Source organism: Azolla caroliniana, unplaced genomic scaffold (genome assembly GCF_043228905.1).
Source record: "Azolla caroliniana isolate FFs.n. ecotype wild unplaced genomic scaffold, voAzoCaro1.0.p SCAF_6, whole genome shotgun sequence".
Taxonomy (NCBI): domain Eukaryota; kingdom Viridiplantae; phylum Streptophyta; class Polypodiopsida; order Salviniales; family Salviniaceae; genus Azolla; species Azolla caroliniana.
Window position 1 is genome coordinate 2,047,756 of NW_028230441.1, and position 18,002 is coordinate 2,065,757.

The window sequence follows — 18,002 nt, forward strand, 5'->3', positions numbered from 1 at the left end:
TAAGTGGTGTACATGTGTCCACATTCATCGTCTCCCCTTGTTCCTGAAAAATTACATTAGTTACATGTTGATGAATATTAAAATGGTTATGGTTAACACTTTGTAGTTTATTCTCCTTATGTTGTTTTAGCTCTAAGATATACGTACCTAGTCTCTTTATATCCGGGGTATCTAATAGTTTGGAGAGGGTGGGAGATGGTCCATTCTCAATCTCAAGTTGGTGAGATGATATACTAAGTTGTCCAATGGCCACCCTTAATGCATTTTATAAGAATGTATCTAGATATTTTTGGTCGTGTAATAAAACCTAACTTAGAGAAGTGTAGGAAGTGTTCCTTAATAGTACAACATTTTAGAACATTTTAGATGGGAGTGGCTCTTCTAGGCTGATCCATTTAGAGAGAGAGAGAGAGAGAGAGAGAGAATAGGACTGTTTCAAGGAAGACGCCAAATCCTTTCTTTTCTTTTTACCATTTCTCCTGTGTTGTACCTGATTCAACCAGGTTTGTTGTTGTTGCTGTTGTTGCAGAATAAAGAAGTGAAGGATCCGTTCTGTCTCAGCTGTGATCATCTCCGATTCACCCAAGAAGAAGAACAGAACAAGGTATCACTTTCTTCTCTTACCTTTTCAGACTCATCCTACTCCTTTCCTTCTAGGGTCTCAGTTCCAGTGTTCGGGACAAATACCTGTTATCTCTTTCACTAAACTTTATATATCCCAGGGAACGAAATCCATAACAATTTGTAAATTTCTCTTCTGGATTTGTGGCTCTCTCTCATTTTCTGCAGTTTGCAGTTCAAGCTATTAATTTGTATGTGAATGAGAGCATAATTCTTGCTAAATATGTATATTTGTTGCTAAATTCCCTCCAATTTTCGCATATGATCAGAAAATCATATGTCGTTACCATGATTTCTGATCGTTCTTTCTTACTGTTTATATATAAAGCAGTGGTTGACGTTTCTCTTTCTGAACCATTTCTCCACTGTTGCACTCTAGACTTTTTGGATAGGAATCCTTTTATATGAAACCACTCTACAATTTACTGGAAGTCTCAAGAAGTTATTGTACAACTCTTGCAAGCATTCTCTCCTAAAGTTTTGAGAGAGATGCAATAAATGAAATAAAATGAAATGCTATATAAGAGTTTTCAAATTACAGACGTTTAGAGAAACAGAGAGATTGTATTTAAAAATCTTTTTGACTTTCCGACAGGATCTGGTAGATCTGCTATTATATAAGGGGTTTATAAAGCTATGGGCGCCCGTTTCTCTCATTCGTATGTCTAGATGATTCATTCCAATATTTCTTCCACTTCTTTCGGGTTGCATCAGCTATTGACCTCTCTTGTTTTTGTTTATGTAGTAGCTTTAATGTCTCTCATGATGAAAACCATGAGAATAATGGAAAGGTGCATGAAATCAAAGATAATAGTGATTGGAATGCTAAGCTCCAGGACGCCACTAGCAAGGGGAAAGTGGTATGTCATGATGCTACTCACGCAGTAATTATTTTTTTAGCTAGAAATCACAATCATCATAAAAACACTGATGAAAAATCTAGCCTAAAATGTGAATCTTTATAAATGTCAGAAAGCATTGGTGATCAATGTGAGCTGACTTAGATGCATGATGGACTGCTTGGTTTTTGTTAACATAGGGAACCATCATTGAAATAACCCAAAATGCAATACTCTTGAGGTTTCAGTAACACCAACAATCTCATATTGTTTCTTATTGGGTTTTTGCTGTCCTTTGTGAATTTTTATCACCATTGTGCTTGAGATTTTTTGAAAATTTTCTTCATTAGTCAACATGTTTGATAAGTCTCAATAGCTCAACAAAGATCGTCAAACGATAAGTTTGTTTAAGTTCTCTTTATATGCATTGGATATAGGTCGTGGTTGATTTTACTGCAACCTGGTGTGGACCTTGCCACTTCATACGTCCTTTCTTTGCTGAGTTATCAGACAAGTATTCAAACTTGGTCTTCCTGAGAGTGGATGTTGACAAGCACAGTGTAAGTGCAAAGTGAATATTGAGGATTTGGAGAGGAAGATATACATAAGGGAAAACTCTAAAATCCCTGTTTTTTTTCTTTATTTCACCAAGTACCCTAATTTTTCATTGTTTCCCTAAATGTTGTGCGACCCCCACCTTGAGCAATCGCATTGTCCACTCATCCCCTTTCTCCTTTCAGGAAATTTGACAAAAGTCACTATAGAAAAACTCGGGTTTGGAACTTTCACCCAAATACAATCGAGAGAGGATAAAATAGAATAAATGTTTTGTCTTCCATGATGAGGCCAAATTTGATCTATTTGGTACTTCTTTCTAATAAGGAGAGCTGTAGAGAGAATTTTATATGCAGGATATAACTGAAGAATATAAGGTCCATGCAATGCCGACCTTTGTGTTCATTTTCAACTCTGAAATCAAAGACAGGCTGGTGGGTGCAAATAAAGGAGAGCTTGAGAAAAAGGTAAAGCAGTTCTCAACGAATGCTGCTTCAGCTTAGTTTCTTCAACGTCAACATTTCATTGTTTCATGAAAGGTGTTTTTGAGATATAGATTCTATAAAAATCCAATTAGAATTTGAGATTCTGTCACATGTCTAGGAGCCTTTGGTATTAGAACCATTGCTCCACTTCAAAATGTGTTAATATTTTAGAGTAAGTGCTTCAAACACACGATATTTACAAAAACGAAATATTTCAGGAGTTTCAGACCTAAATACTTTAAGAATAGCTACATATCTATTTTCCATTTTATCATGTTGTGTAAGGTACAAGCAATGTTATGATTCCAATTGTTGTTATTAACATTCAACCTCAACTCAAGCACAGTTGAGATTCCATTTTTAGGAGTGAATCGAAAATTTCAAGCCAAATTCATAACAGTTCCCCATAAATCGTAACAGTTTCAGAATTGAACCATAATCCGTTCAATTGCGTACAAATATGCAGACTTCTTTAACAGCATAACTTCATCCTATCAACAGCATCTTAAGTTTGGAAGCTTTTGAAACGTACAAGACTTTGACAAATGAATCTCACCATCCAAGAGGAAACCTGCAATTCACTCACAACTAAATCAACTAGAACCCAATCTTATATCTATATTCCACTTGTATGCTTCGTTGGGGCTGTTTGAAGTATTAGATGAGAGGATCCCATAAAACTGGAGCTCTAATTACAGCAATTTTTTTTTAATTTCTTTTACTCCCTCTACAATCTCTCAACAAAAGAAATTATTCAAAGAAATTACTCCCTCTGTACTCCAGGACAAATTAATTAAAAATTGCATACATCAGCACTGCACATATGCCTCACTAAAAAATACAGTGCTAAAGTACTACTGATTATACCCATTCTCTCTCATATTCACTCAGCCTATCCCTGCTGTTCAATTTTCGAATTTCTCACTCCCATACCCTTGGTTCATAAATCTGGTTACAGCCTTTTTGAGGACAATAATACATTGCTGTCATTTCTCACTCCCATACCCTTGGTTCATAAATCTGGTTACAGCCTTTTTGAGGACAATAATACATTGCTGTCATTTCTCTCCTTTATTACCCTTGATATTGGTGCTATATGCCAGTACTTTCCTTGATATTGGGGCTATATGCCAGAGGTAAACTATGTTTTTAGCAGCACATCAGAGTTCCAATTTGGTAGATGCTGCAGAATGTAGGGGTTACGCACATGAAAACCTTATCAGCAGGTCTCTAACTAGAAAGGTGCTGATTATGGCGGCTGATATTATGGTTGAGATCGTTGGGAGACACTAAATACTAGAATTTGAAGCATGGAACCATCTGAAGGATGCATAATTTAACATAGACCCACATTGTAAATATAGTACACGTGATTCAGTTATCAATACTTTGATTAACGTGAGTGTCATGCCACTAATTATTTGTCACACTGCAAGAAAAGGTGCTAGCACTATTGTCTACATTTTGGCCACACAATGGTTTGGAATGGATCACACAGTGTTTGAAATGGAGGCAGGTGCCCAAACTCAGATCACACATGCATTCATCATGGGTTAGAAATTTTGAGTACAATGTTTGAAATAGAGGCAGGTTCCTGGACTTGATTAATGTATCATGCATGTGAAGTTAGATCGCCTATACTAGAAACGATTCAACCTATGATTACATAGTAGAAATAGGGTGATCAGGCAAGAGAGGCAGCATTTTATGTGGATTAATCCACAACAGCCACTGCCACATAAGATGCTGTACTACAAAGCGCTTTTTCTCAACATACACCAGGGTTTGATCAACTTAGCTCACTACATGGATGTCTACATGCCACATCATACTAGAGTAACGATTGGCCAGCTTAGATATTAGGATGCCACATCAAACTATGTGGAGGATGTAATATGCAAACTCTGCCAAGTAAAGGTGAAGAGTGAGGGGACCCTATGTTTGTAGATGCCCTACACAGGGCTCAGAGCATCAGCTTAGATGACAGAGACCCTAACAGTGACGAAGAGAAGGATACACAGTATGATAATGTAAGACTAGGCCTAATTGATTGAGGTTTTCATCATACATAGGCACTAGAGTTCCCACGCTTATGACGTTCATGTGCATATCTTCATTATATCAAAGCCATTTATATCATACAGCATCTGAGATTCCTTCCTCATCCAAGTACCTTTTCATACTAGATCAACTCATGAAGGATAGTTTTAGAGGGCAGCAATTTCCGTTCCAATTATCAGAATCATGGCTTTATGAGAAGAGATGTTTGAAAAAAGTGCTATGTGAGTCCTTCAATGTGTTTGGAAGCAATATCTGGGCTAAAAAAGGGTGCATCCTCTTGCACACTCCAAGTCTTGAACCAGAAGCCTGAAACGAGTGAATTGCACCTCCAAGCCTTCTCTATTACAATGCTTTGATACAAGTGAATGGGAACATGGGCCAAAAAATGGTGCACCCTCATGCACATTCTATTTATCCTATGTATAACCACTTAAATGGTTTCATCGTGCAATGAGCAACTCCTAGGACCAGTCTTAAGCAAACATTTGGTCATGTTACTTCTCTATGCAGATGATGTGATGCTCTTTTGGCAGTATGTTAAAGTCTTCCACATTTGCTTCACATTGTTGAGAATTTTTGTAAAGAGAAAAGCTTATCGATGAACGTAGAGACAAATACATGTTGGCCAAGACCAAGCAGCAAGATGTTCACTCATGCCTCATCTACAGGGGTGAACCTATCAAATCTGTGAGCCCTTTCAAAACATAGGCATTGATTTCCCCCAAGCATAGAGCGTCTGAGTTCGTCTGAGTTCTTTCAAATACGTGGCAATGAATTCCTACCAACCATAATTGGGGCACAATGCATAAAACTTCAGATGCTACTACATCTTTGAATTCGAATGCAATCTCAATACCCTTCAAATATGGCCAAGAAAGATCCAACATTTCAATGCACGAGCAAATCTCTGTAATGTCATCTTCTGATCAAGGTGACCACACTATACTCAAGGATGTGATTCCACAAGTATGCGTTAAATGCAGAGCACATGGAAACACATCACCAACAAATCCAAGCTTGGGATGCAACCACATTATACTCAATGATGTAATTCCACAAGTATGTGTTTAATGCAGAGGATATGGAAGCATGTCACCAACCAATCCAAGCTTGGGATGCTAGCATCAAAACACAGAAGAAAAATCACCGCAAAATTTGTTCTTCTCGTTGCGCACACAACACAAATTGTTTACATGCCGGAATGTGGCAACACCATAATCTCACGATAGACATTGAATCAGCAACAGTTCAGTTTCAGCTTAAGGCTTGTCCAAACCAAACCGGTTAAGTTTTAACTGGTTTAGAGGAGTTCAAACCTGAACCAAGCTCTTAACCGGTTAGTAAACTGGTTCGATGTTTTGCTTCTAATTCTTGAAATGGTATCTTTTAATTCTCTCTCTCTCTCTCTCTGGGAACTAATAATCTTGCATGATTGTCTTTTGTCTACATACAGCTACCCTCCACCTATGCATTGTGATCTCATTGAGTTGAAAATGTGTGTCATCAGCATACAGAAAAGACTGTCATTTTTCATAGTATAACTATCCTCTACCTACGCATTGTGATGTCATTGGTTGATAATGTGCGTCATCAGCATGAAGAAAAGACTGTCAGTTTTCATAGTACAACTATCCTCTACCTGTGCATTGTGATGTCAGCTTCAGAGTTGATAATGTGTGTCATCAGTATGAAGAAAAGACTTTCGATTACCTTACATTTCCTGGTCAGCAGAAACATCAAATGTGGTTTCCTTTAATTCCCATCTCCTATAATATTCATGACTACGACCTAGAACCGTATATATTGCAAGGATATATGCAACATGGTACAAGAAGAATATAGAAGTAAAGACGAACAATTAAAACAATTAAGAAGACAAGATTCTTACAGTTCTCACATTACTTAATACATAGGCTCGCCTGCTGTTTGATCTGCAACAAGACCAGAAATATAAGAGTTTTAGAAATTTCACATCCTCATCAAAATTATTAACTGCCCTACATGTTCTCACAGAAGAATATAGAAGTAAAGAGAAACAATTAAAATAATTAAGAGGACAAGATTCTTACAGTTCTCACATTAGTCAATACGTAGGCTCGCCTGCTGTTTGATCTGCAACAAGACCAGAAACATAAGAGTTTTAGAAATTTCACATCCTTATCTAAATTATCAAATACCCTGAATGTGTGGGCATATGTAAAGGTTTTTATTCGAAACCCTAAAACATTTTGTGTAGTTGAGAAACACATGCGAAAAACATTTCACATAGTGACACCTGTAAACAATACTTAAAAAGAGCACAAAACCAAAATTCCACACTTACTAAAATAGCCCTGCATTTTCAAAAATTACTTGAATACGCGTTTGCAACAGCAACTTTTGTACTGCCTTAGGTGTATTGCGGTAAGTTGTGTACTACCTAGGTAATTGCTATTTACCAAAATACACCTCTGCTTTCAAAATTTACCACGCTATCTCCAGGTAGAATTAAGTATTGCAAAATGGTATTTTGGGTAAACTTGAAAACTAGATTAGAGGTGTGGTAAATAGCGAATAATCTATAGAAATTTTCCCTCAGAATAGAGATATTTCAAAACTCAAACTTGAAATGCAAGCACCACATCATGAGCGCCAGACATTTCTCCTCTAGCCTTGTGGAATCCCAGAGTCCTCGCATTCTCTTTCAAAATTAATTCAAAAAGATCTTCATAATCCGATTTCACAGCTATACAATCCTCCCTTTTACAATTTGGATACGAACAATCCTTCAACTGAAGAGCTTGCACAATGGCAGGAGCAATGGCTATCGTGGAGGTCCCTACTCCAAAAGTGTTAACAAAAAGAACCTTCCCCGCCATAGCTATTTTCTTGCTTAAATGAAGAGGAAATTTCACGACTCCTTCATTCGCAACCTCAAAGCTCACACCTTCAGGGCTTTCTTTAAGCATTTTGTCAACTTCCACATCCGACGGAGTATCAAAAGCTTTTCTTATGGTATGATGAAGATAAAGCAAGAAGAATTTCCTTAAAGTAACATACTCTCGATTCGCACCTTCAACAAACTTCGCAGTCATGTTCTGAAGATCTGAAATGATCACAGATCTCTCTTTCAACACCTACATTGATTCGAGACGAGAAATAGGGGATGGTGGAATCACCAGATTCTAACCTATTCTTATGTAAGTTCACATCATTGCAGAGAATGCGAAAGGCTGTCTGCCAATCTCGATTCTATGCGCCGATTTCAGCTGTCCATCTGTTTCCATTCTGGGTGAAGACGCATTCGAACATGAGGAGCCGAAGGTTGTTGAGGTAGAGACGACGAAAGATGGAAGAAATGGCGGATGAACGTTGTGGAGAGAGGTGGAGATGAAGGCGAGGATTTTGTGTATATTCGGAGCGAGGAGAGAGAGAGAGAGAGAGAGAGAGAGAGAGAGAGAGAGAGAGAGAGAGAAAGAGCTTTCTGGCGAGGAAAGCTGCCATGGCTATGGTGTGTCACAAGTCTACAGAGGGGAGTGACTGTGAGTATGTATGTATGTAGTTTGTTTGTTTGTTGTAGGAGAAGGACTTTAGGAATTGACAAAAGAAGTTATTAATTTAGGCCTGAAACACAAGAGTGTGAGAAAAAAATTGCTGCTCTGAGTCCTCATGAGCATGGCTTGGTTTTTCTGAATTCTCAATACCTGCCCCTGCCCATAGGTCAGATCTATCTCTAAACACGACGAGGTGGTGTTTCTCATGTCCCGAGGGTATAGCCAAGCTGGGCATGACTACACATATTACTACATTGTTGAGGTGTTGTAGCCTGTGAGGAAGGCTTTGCAAGTGCTCGTCATTTGGACAAGAACCATGGCTATCTATAGTTATGGTTGAGAACATGAAGAAGACGAAGAAGAAGTGGCGGAGAAATATGCTCCTTTCGGCAAATATGGTAAGGTGCATGTACCCCGTGAGGTTTTACACATGTGCTTCGTTGGCTATGGCAGAAGAGAAGACATAAAGGAAACATGTTTCTTTATGCGATTGTGTTCGTCCAAGGAGGAATGGAAGAGGAAGAGGAAGAAGCTTGAGCTCATTGAAATGTTACTTGGTTTTTTTACGGTTATACCAATTTGAAAATGCATTTTCAGAATGGCACGTTCCATAGGGATATGACAAAATGTAATATAAATAGCAAACTCTAGGGCTTGAAGTTAACTGATAGTTGTTTGTGAGCATTCCCTTTTAAAGGTGATAGTTGTTTGTGAGCATTCCCTTTTAAAGGTTATCGTTATTGTTTACACTCTTGGTATTGTGGCAATATCATATACATAAATGTTAATTGATTGTACATTTTTCTAGAATAGCCCTAGATAGCATATGACAAATTATGGTGAATACATTTGGAGGGTATATCCAACCGAAAGATGTTGATGGAGGCCTTGTGTCTTTTGTTTCACCTAGAAAACTAAAAAACATTATGTGCAATGCATTCTCTCTTATTTGCAAACATTGCTATCACCATACTCATTAGACCAACTTTACTATTGTGAGAGAGCTTTGTTTAGCAATTATTAGTAGATTATAACAAAAACTATGAACATAATCTATTAAAATATATTGCGTTGCTTCTTTTCAAACAGACTTTCAAAAGCCATAGATTAACGAGAGGCAACACAATGATATTAACCAGCCCAACTCAGGTGAAGAATGGTGATCTTGATAGAGCTCAATGATTTTACATGAGTACGTTTGTTGAAACTATATAATTGATCAAAGGTTGGCATTCAACTATAATAAAAGGTAACATACAAAGACACCTTCACCCATGACCAAAAAGCAAACTTATACCACATTCAAAACAAAAGAAGGTTATCCTTAGCATATGCAAGCACAATTTAATTTTGTTGTTGCATAAGAAGAAAAAGCGAAAGATAAAAAGTACATACATGTGTAACATTAGGATGGGCCTTATCTAGCTTTCCATGCCAAACACCATAGTTTCACAGTTGGGTCTTATTCTAGTGTACATTATAAGAAAAGAATGAAACTTTTGATTCCTATTATGAGCAAAAAAACTGAATGAGTCCTCTTTTAATTATATTCATATTTTCATTTTGTCCTACAGCCTTGTATTGGCATGCTTAACAAAATACACATCATAACATCACTTATAAGGTTCAGCCCACAAAGAAAAGAGTGATTTTTTGTCATTTAAAATAATACACAAAGTGGCATTGTATGAAATACACACTTTGGTGTCCATTTTACATGATGTTTTAAGATTGATTCAATCTATAACAGTGTACTGGTTGCTGAACCAAGTCCAAGGTGCACCTTACATCCTTTGCATGAATCCAACAATGAAAGAATGACTCAATTATGAGCAAGAGTGATCGTCACTTATGTTCATATTTACATGATGTTTACAATTCCACTGCACTCTGCAGCAAAACCATGGATGGGTATGGAATCAATGTGACCTTCCAAACAACACCAGTATTGACATAAATGGAGCCTATTTACCTTGCTGGTGTTAATAAAACATATAGATATTACAACCTATCTATATAGTTAACCATGCATTATGACATTAAGGCTACACTTATACATTAATTACTCTGGAAGAAGAGGCAATCTATTGACACTTGTGCCACCATTTACCCCCAAGCTTTCTTGATCTTCTCCGATGTTGGCTACATCTCCATCACGGACTTTGTCATCACTTGCATTAACCCCATTTTCATGAGAATTCAAATTTATCTGAGGAAGAATTCTGATTCGTAAACTGTTCTCTGAACCAACCATTTCTGTAGCTAGTTGGTAGCTCTCAATCAGCTTCATCTGGAGGCCAACAATCACCGACGACCTCGGATGTAGCTCCACAGGTTGACTTTTAGGTATTACTATTTGCTCTATTGCCAGCCGTGCTTCCTAAAACAGGCAACAAGGTTATTAATTTAAGGTACATGTATACCAAAAGGAGCACCTACTGATTGAGCACCATTTTGTGTGCTGAAGCATGTTGTAAAAATAGTAACTCAAGAAACTCTAGATTTCCTCACAAATTGTTGATTATAGAATCACAAGATTACCAAATTCTAAAATTAGAATATATATATAAACTTGACAACATAGTGGCAGAACTTTAACGTTAAGGGTTCAAGTCTCGAGCAATGGGGTTGATGTTGTGTTCATTCTTCCATAATTCTAGTTTGAGATTATGCACTTACAATTTGCTCCTAAAGACAGCTTCATAACATGGGCATTCACATTTGCTTCAAAACGTGAGCATAAAACAATAGCAACATCACCCTTTAAATGACAATCGACATAAAATGTAATAATTCTATCCACTTTTAGCCATGGAATAGGAATAATTTTATCTGGCAGTAGGTAACGATTTTTTTATGTCTCCATGAAATCATTATCTATCTAGTCATATGAACCTGCCAGATATGAAAAGCATCACGTGACAGACGTCAGCATAGGGGCGGACATAGTTCATCAGATATGTTTCAAGGATTCTCTCAACATAGGCTATATGAACTGGATTAAGCAATGTAACGATGTAATCAGCTGGATTAAGCTTATGAAAGCAGGATTCTTGCCAGTGCATTTATGTGTCTTTAAGAATTCTGTTTAGTCAGTGAAGTGCATTTATGTGTCTTTAAGAATTCTGTTTAGTCAGTGAAGTGCATTTATGTGTCTTTAAGAATTCTGTTTAGTCAGTGAAGTGCATTTATGTGTCTTTAAGAATTCTGTTTAGTCAGTGAAGTGCATTAAGTGTTTAGGTCTGTCGTAAAGGTCCTGGTGATGGCATAGCTTTTTTGAAGGTTTACCTCAAGTGCATCAACTTCATCCTCCACTGTGGGTTTTCTGGTTGAGCCTGAAGGTTTTGGATTCCCTTGCGGTTTCACCTTGCTATCCTCTTTGTGTTTGGTGGGTGACAATGTATTCATTGTCCCCAGTGTTTCCATCCCCAGAATTGTTCGTAACGCCCTCACCATCTGAGGCATCGTGTTAGCCTGAAACAAAAAACGAAATTGGCAATTATAAGATCTGTTTTATTTCTAGGATTTTCTCTGCATAATTTGCATGAGAATAGTGTGGAATCAGTCTCATGATCCTGTCAGATGCCCAATATGTTAGATCTTAGACTACATATCATCCCAAGTGTCAAGATAGATACTCGCATGAAAGCATAAATCACATAAATAATGAATGTGTGGATGTGAACCCTGTTTTGAAAAAGCTTTAGGGTTGTTCACTCTTAGTTTCTCTACAGGCTCTCAGCCAGTCACTTGTTTTGCCAATGCTATTGTGATCCATCATCATGAAATCATATTAGATAGCATTCTAGTCAAATATCCACCTTGAGATTTGAATGCTATTCTATGTTATATATGAGAACATAGAAATAGAATATGATATTCACTAAATGGACCTTACATATGTATAGTTTTAACAAGGCCAGGTTTAATCATTGAACAATAAATCATACACATAATTTTTAATCGTCGAGTTTGATCATTCGAAAATCGTTTTTCTCACCTTTATAGCAAATATGGGAAGTTGACGATATCGTGCTATCCCTCGAACCCAAGAGCTTTGTTTCAGCTTTGATCGTAATGCAATGACAGCATCAGCAGCTCCAATATCATCAGTTGGCAGAATTGCATCTTTTAAACCCATCACCTCAACAACTTGCTCCAGACTTGATTCTGAAATCTGTAAATTTTCAAAATCAGAAACCATTTAAACATATATTGATCAACAAATGTAAAGTTTGTTGCAACTCAATGCTAGAATAAATAAATATGCAGTCTAGCAAAGTAAAGAAACGCCAGACTCAAATGCTTATTTTATAATATCCAGCACATGAGATATTAGCAAAGATTTTTCTTTCAGAATTTCCAACAAACATCTAAATAATAGCTTTCATACAGCCATGGATGGCACAAGATTGCACTTTGCAAAAATATAATAAAGCTAAGCAAACCCAACCAAACCAGCATTGAGTGTATTCTTATCACTCAAAAGTAATGGAGTTATATCATTGCAACTCCTAATGACGCTTGTAGTTGGAAACAAATATCAATTTTCAAGCATAAGAGAGAACCTGAAATGGATAGAGAAGGAGGGGAGCATCTCCAGGTTGCCATAACTTTCCTGACTTTCCATCATTCGCTAGTACCTCGTCATCAATGTCATCGTCATCTTCATCATCATCTGTACTTGATTCAAATCCACTCTTAGAATCAGAACGAACTTTTGCCTCAATAGAATCAGGCAATCTGCGATCTGAGGTAAATGTCCCATCCTCATTCATGTATCGTTCTTCATATAATGGACTCCGACCTATCTAGAATTAAAATAAATATGTAACCACATAGACATTTGAACAAACAATAGAGAAGAAGAGAAAACATTATAGAAAACTCAAAATATACCAGCCAGTAGAGCATCTATAGTAGCAGCAAGGCTATAATGAATCCTCCACTCAGTTCGAGACAGCATCTCTGCAGCGGCAGTGAAGGTTGGTGGCCCTTTCCTCTCCAAAACACTCTTTTGTACTCCTCTCCTCCTTGCTTCGTCATCACCGAGTGTTACACTCTGTGTCCCATAAACAAACCACAAGCCCAATAGCTTTTAGATAAGGCATCAGCAAAAAAACAATAGAATGTTCATATAACAGTAGGGTATACTCTATGTCTGATAGAAGTGCAACTATTGAATCTCTACATTACATCTTATACATAAGATGGCAAAGTAGTTTATGAGATCAAAGAATGACATACATAAAAAAAGAGAACATCAGTTGGCTGAAACAGTCACTACAAAATAATCCAGCAACCAAATAAAAAGGTGTCATTGAACTGAATAAGACTACTAGAACGAGAACATTACCTCTATTAGAATAAGATTCAACAGATACGCGATAAAAATAATGAATTTTTATCTTTATTATTACAAAAAGAGTTTGAAATGGGGAATCATGAACCTCACATTCAGATGAATACTTGACAAGAAAATGGATAGAATCCCTACCTGGATACCACCACCCAGCATTTGTAATGAAGGGTTCTTGATCAGATTCTCGACTGACATTCCATGAGCAGTTGCAACAAGTTGCACTCCACGTTGTGCAATTGTGCCAGCAGCATGTGCTTCCAACTCTGTACCAATCTCATCAATAACAATAGTTTCAGGCATGTGATTCTCCACAGCTTCAATCATTATCTGTAAAATCAAACAATATTAAAATACCTTTTCTAAAAATAAGTATGATAAAGGAGTCAATGCATGAATGTCTTAATTCAATTGTGCATAAAAAAACACTCCTACCTTTTTTGTATTTATCAGGATTATCTATGCAGGAGTAAATTTCTGTGCTACATGAGGATATTCATTAATTTTTTAACAATCAGGGGTTTTTAAGAAAATCTCCAAAATGGTAGGTGTTTTCAGTGTTTTTCCCTTCTAGCATCTCTGAGACATATTTTTTACTTTGTATAAAGAGGAATGCAAGAAAACTATAACAAGTATCCATGAAATTGTACAAAATGTACAATATAAATCTAGAAATCAAGGACCTACCACAAGCAAGGTTTCCTTTCACCACTATACTAATTATGTGCAAACATTGTGGAGCTTATGTTTTGTTTAATAATATCAAAAACCTTCCTAATAACTTATCTAGACCCTCAAATTTTTGCAAATTCTTTCAGAATTATTGAAGCTGAGAACACTCACTTTATGTTGCATGTCAACGTAGGGAACTTGCATTCTCCTAGCACGACCAATTCCAGCATGGGGAATCTCTCCATCACCCGCAATTTCATTCGATGTGTCAACGATCACTACCCTCTTGTTATATTCATCTGCAAGAAGCCGTGCTATCTCTCTGCATGAACCAAGATTTTTCAGTTGAATGCAGAGAAGGTTATCTTTACTCGGAAATTGGTAGAGTTAATCAATTTGAACTCCTGCACATATTGGTAACTATTTCCACAAGGGTTGACAACATAACAAAACTAATTATTTCTAAAAGGATTCCACCCCTATCATGGATTGTAATCTTCAAAAATATATAATTTTGTATACCGTTTTGCCATATTTCTAAGCAATAAAGACAGAATTCAAACAGTGGTGGTGAAGATACAGAGGACTCATCCAAAATTCCACATCACCATCATTATTTGCAACAGAATGAAAAGATGTAGCATACTAGAGTGGACGGGTGGATACATGGACACACATCTCTAATGCCATGAGACTAACCATTTGCCACATCAGAGTATTATCTCATATATTAGAAACTTGGACTAATAAAGCAACATGACTGGATAGAAAAGAGACCAAATACATAAGAAGAATATGCCATAGAAAATTTGCAATAGAAGAAAAATACATATGTTGAAGTCAAGAAGCAAACCTGATTGCTGTAGTTTTCCCAACACCAGGAGGCCCCATAAGCAAAAGTGAGCCCCCACTTTGTACAAGATCCCTTGCCATCTCCGCACTGCCAGAAATAGCTCGACCAACTCTGCATGTAAGGCCAACTATTCTCCCTGCTCTGTTCCTTATAGCACTGATTCGATGCAAAGTGCGATCAATCCCTGCACGATTGTCATCACCAAAGTCACCTACCTGTTGTAAATGCAGAATTAGATGTATTCTCTACTTCCTTCCATGAATTTCTAGTTAAAACTTTTTAACTTCAGTCATACATCAGATGACTTTAACTTTCTTGCAATCTCTTCTTACCAAAAAACAAAAACTCAAGTCATGCTTAGAAATCTCAGTGTCTTCTTTGTACTTCCATTGCTACCATGAATCAAATGGATGACAAACAACCAGGCCATAAATTCTTCTAATCACACAGTATTTCCATTCAGAACATCAATTGAATGGGTAAAACTCATACAAAACTTTTCTTTTTCGAATCACAATGAGGGGGTCAATGTCCTCTTTGTTTGTGACATACTAAAGTTTGACTTCCACTCATAACTTTGAACAAATGGGTAACTTTACCTTGATTATAAATACTTACAAAAATCTCTTCATTTTCAAATCACACTGAAAAAGCACCCCATGTCTTTCCTTGTTTTCAACAAGTTACAATTGGACTTTCATTTGCAACTTTTATCAAAAAATTGGCAGCTTTATCTTGACCAAAACTACTACAAAACGTTTTCTCTTTCAAATGATACAAAGAAGTCCTATGTCATTTTTGTTTGTGACACACGAGACTTTTATTTCCAGCCATAACCCCAACCAGATGGTGAGGGATAACTTTCGATTATTATAAATCTCTATGAAAAACTTTTCCTTTTCAAATCACATAGACAAATTTCAGTTCTTCTTTGCTTGTCACACACTATCTCTAGACTTGTACTTACATCTAAAGGAATATATAGACCTATTTAACACTTTTTTGTATGAATAACTACATAGATCACCTTCTAATGAATGGGGGGCTTCCCTTGGTTATAAAGACTTACATAAACACAAATCACATGGAGAAAGCTTGATGTTCATTGGGTGCATACATTATCATTAAATTTTATTTATAGTAAACTATTATGAAAGTTTATTGTTGCACATAATCATCAAAACTAGGACAAACTCTGAAATACCCCTGAATTTTTCTTTATTTCCCGAAACACCCTCAGTCAACCCCCAAAAAACAGAAAAAAGGGAACAATTGTCCATATAACAGTGACAAATATCGGGTGTATAATTGTTCGATAGGGGGTTGACCAAGGACATTTGGGTAGACAATGAAAACATTAGTTGACTTTGGTTAAACAAAGAAAAACTCTGAGGTATTTCAGAGTTTTTCCCATAAAGCGATACTTCCATTGGATGCGTACACTAACCAATCATAATAATATGTTCTCCTCTCTGGAGGACAACATAATCAATTTCTGACACATTATTATTAAACATAGACCTCCATGGGATGCATGCACTACACACCCACAATATTATGTTCTCTTTGCAGGCCACAGAGATGGTCTACAGCTGAAATATGAATCACAGTAGACAGTTTCAAGCTCGACCTCTTAGACATACTACCAATTATATAGTCATGAAAACCCAATCTCTTAAGCACATTTTGAACTATACAAGTTAATTGAGAAAATTCAAGGTCTCACGTACACTTTTAAACATACATGTTAACCAATCACTCAAGCTCTTACACACACTTCCAAATATAAAACTTGACGATGAAAACTCAAGTTCTCACACACAATACAACTTAATCATCAAAACTCAAGTTCTCAGACACACTTCCAAATCATATGCAACCATAGAGTACAAGAATTCTTGATTAATAGAATCATATACAACAACCATTGAAACTTGTGAACTCTTCATAAGCAGAATATAACACACAAAAATCCTGAAGTCTGAACATTCTTCATTAAAAAGTACTCCTTTCTTCCAAATAACATAACAATAACTGAGCGCATAGCTCCTCCTTACCAAACAATTTATAGTCATTTAACATCAGAATACCACACCATATCACATACAAAAACCATTAAATGGCGAGAGGTTGGCATTACCAAAAAGTCATTGATCACGAGGACCAAGTAGGACACGCCATTCATTAAACAAATCAAGATTTCCTCCTTTACATAGAGATAGCTTGTTCTCAACACACAATTCTTCCAAGTCATATAAAATCATTGACCATTTAAACACACACTTCTTCTGGCTAATACACTAGCATTTAACATGAAAAACTCCACATTAGTAAATCCTATACAGAAATCATTAAAACATAAGAATTCTACCTTCCAAAATTCAATATAAAAAAAAAAACCCAATTTGAGAATTATTCCGTACCAGAGAGATGGCTTGTTGTAGGTCTCCAGATGTGATAATCTCCTCTGACAAAACAAAATCTCCAGATGGGAATCGAGCCACAGGCCTGCGTCCCAAATCTAGCACGATCTCAACCAAGTGCGAGAATTCTGGATGTTCTTCTATTCTCCTTCTAATATGAGAAGGAAGAAGTGCCAAGAGTTTCTCAAGCTCATTTCCTATAGAAGAGGGTCCTTCCTGAGAAGCACTGTTTTCACTATATTTGTTATTAGAGAATAACGTGTCTTGTCTTTTCGCGCAGGAGCTAAATGTATCTTGGGAAAACCCTAACCTTGTTGATCTGTTCCGCAGAGAGACACTATAGTTTGTTCTTGCTTTGAACCAGCAGCGCGAGAAAGGCTCTTTGTGATATTTCACAGGAAGAGAGGAAAAAAAGTGCGTGCACTGATGAGAAGAGAGACGCTCTGAAATCATGGCGACCTCTCTCGTCTTCCCGCCACTCTGATTCTTCTTTCTCTCTGCTCTGGTTCGTCGTCGTCGTCGTCGTCGTCTCTCTCTCTCTCTCTCTCGTTTGTTGCCATCTTCTTTTATTATCCACTCGAAAAAATAAATAATAAAAAGG

General features: G+C 36.9%; 3 protein-coding genes and 1 long non-coding RNA gene across 6 annotated transcripts; 1 reads left to right on the forward strand and 3 right to left on the reverse strand.

The window, feature by feature from the left end:
• The first annotated feature begins 467 nt into the window (after window positions 1-467).
• LOC147862498 (thioredoxin H5-like) lies at window positions 468-2,722 on the forward strand. Its single transcript, XM_087320988.1, has 5 exons — window positions 468-604; window positions 1,217-1,280; window positions 1,367-1,481; window positions 1,898-2,020; window positions 2,372-2,722. Exons 2-5 carry the CDS (start codon window positions 1,258-1,260, stop codon window positions 2,516-2,518), a joined length of 408 nt encoding a protein of 135 aa, XP_087177114.1. The 5' UTR covers window positions 468-604; window positions 1,217-1,257; the 3' UTR covers window positions 2,519-2,722.
• A 2,529-nt stretch (window positions 2,723-5,251) lies between these two features.
• On the reverse strand, window positions 5,252-6,742 carry LOC147862499 (uncharacterized). The gene is made up of 4 exons (XR_015529921.1): window positions 6,631-6,742; window positions 6,272-6,492; window positions 5,386-6,200; window positions 5,252-5,307 (listed from the first exon to the last, which is right to left on the reverse strand). It is a non-coding gene; the product is annotated as an uncharacterized LOC147862499 (long non-coding RNA).
• A 401-nt stretch (window positions 6,743-7,143) lies between these two features.
• On the reverse strand, window positions 7,144-7,994 carry LOC147862500 (uncharacterized). Its single transcript, XM_087320987.1, has one exon. The coding sequence runs from the start codon at window positions 7,633-7,635 to the stop codon at window positions 7,159-7,161; it is 477 nt and encodes a 158-aa protein (XP_087177113.1). The 5' UTR covers window positions 7,636-7,994; the 3' UTR covers window positions 7,144-7,158.
• A 1,734-nt stretch (window positions 7,995-9,728) lies between these two features.
• Window positions 9,729-17,924, reverse strand: LOC147862501 (protein SEEDLING PLASTID DEVELOPMENT 1-like). 3 transcript variants are annotated; one of them, XM_087320980.1, is made up of 9 exons: window positions 17,402-17,921; window positions 14,979-15,193; window positions 14,297-14,447; window positions 13,592-13,783; window positions 12,994-13,156; window positions 12,663-12,901; window positions 12,095-12,271; window positions 11,383-11,568; window positions 9,729-10,474 (listed from the first exon to the last, which is right to left on the reverse strand). In XM_087320980.1, exons 1-9 carry the CDS (start codon window positions 17,852-17,854, stop codon window positions 10,157-10,159), a joined length of 2,094 nt encoding a protein of 697 aa, XP_087177106.1. In that variant the 5' UTR covers window positions 17,855-17,921; the 3' UTR covers window positions 9,729-10,156. The 3 variants fall into 3 exon arrangements, with proteins under 3 accessions (XP_087177106.1, XP_087177109.1, XP_087177107.1); XM_087320983.1 differs by having other exon boundaries at window positions 14,979-15,162; window positions 17,402-17,543; XM_087320981.1 differs by lacking the exon at window positions 9,729-10,474 and adding an exon at window positions 11,155-11,204 and having other exon boundaries at window positions 11,328-11,568; window positions 17,402-17,924.
• Window positions 17,925-18,002: the final 78 nt, after the last annotated feature.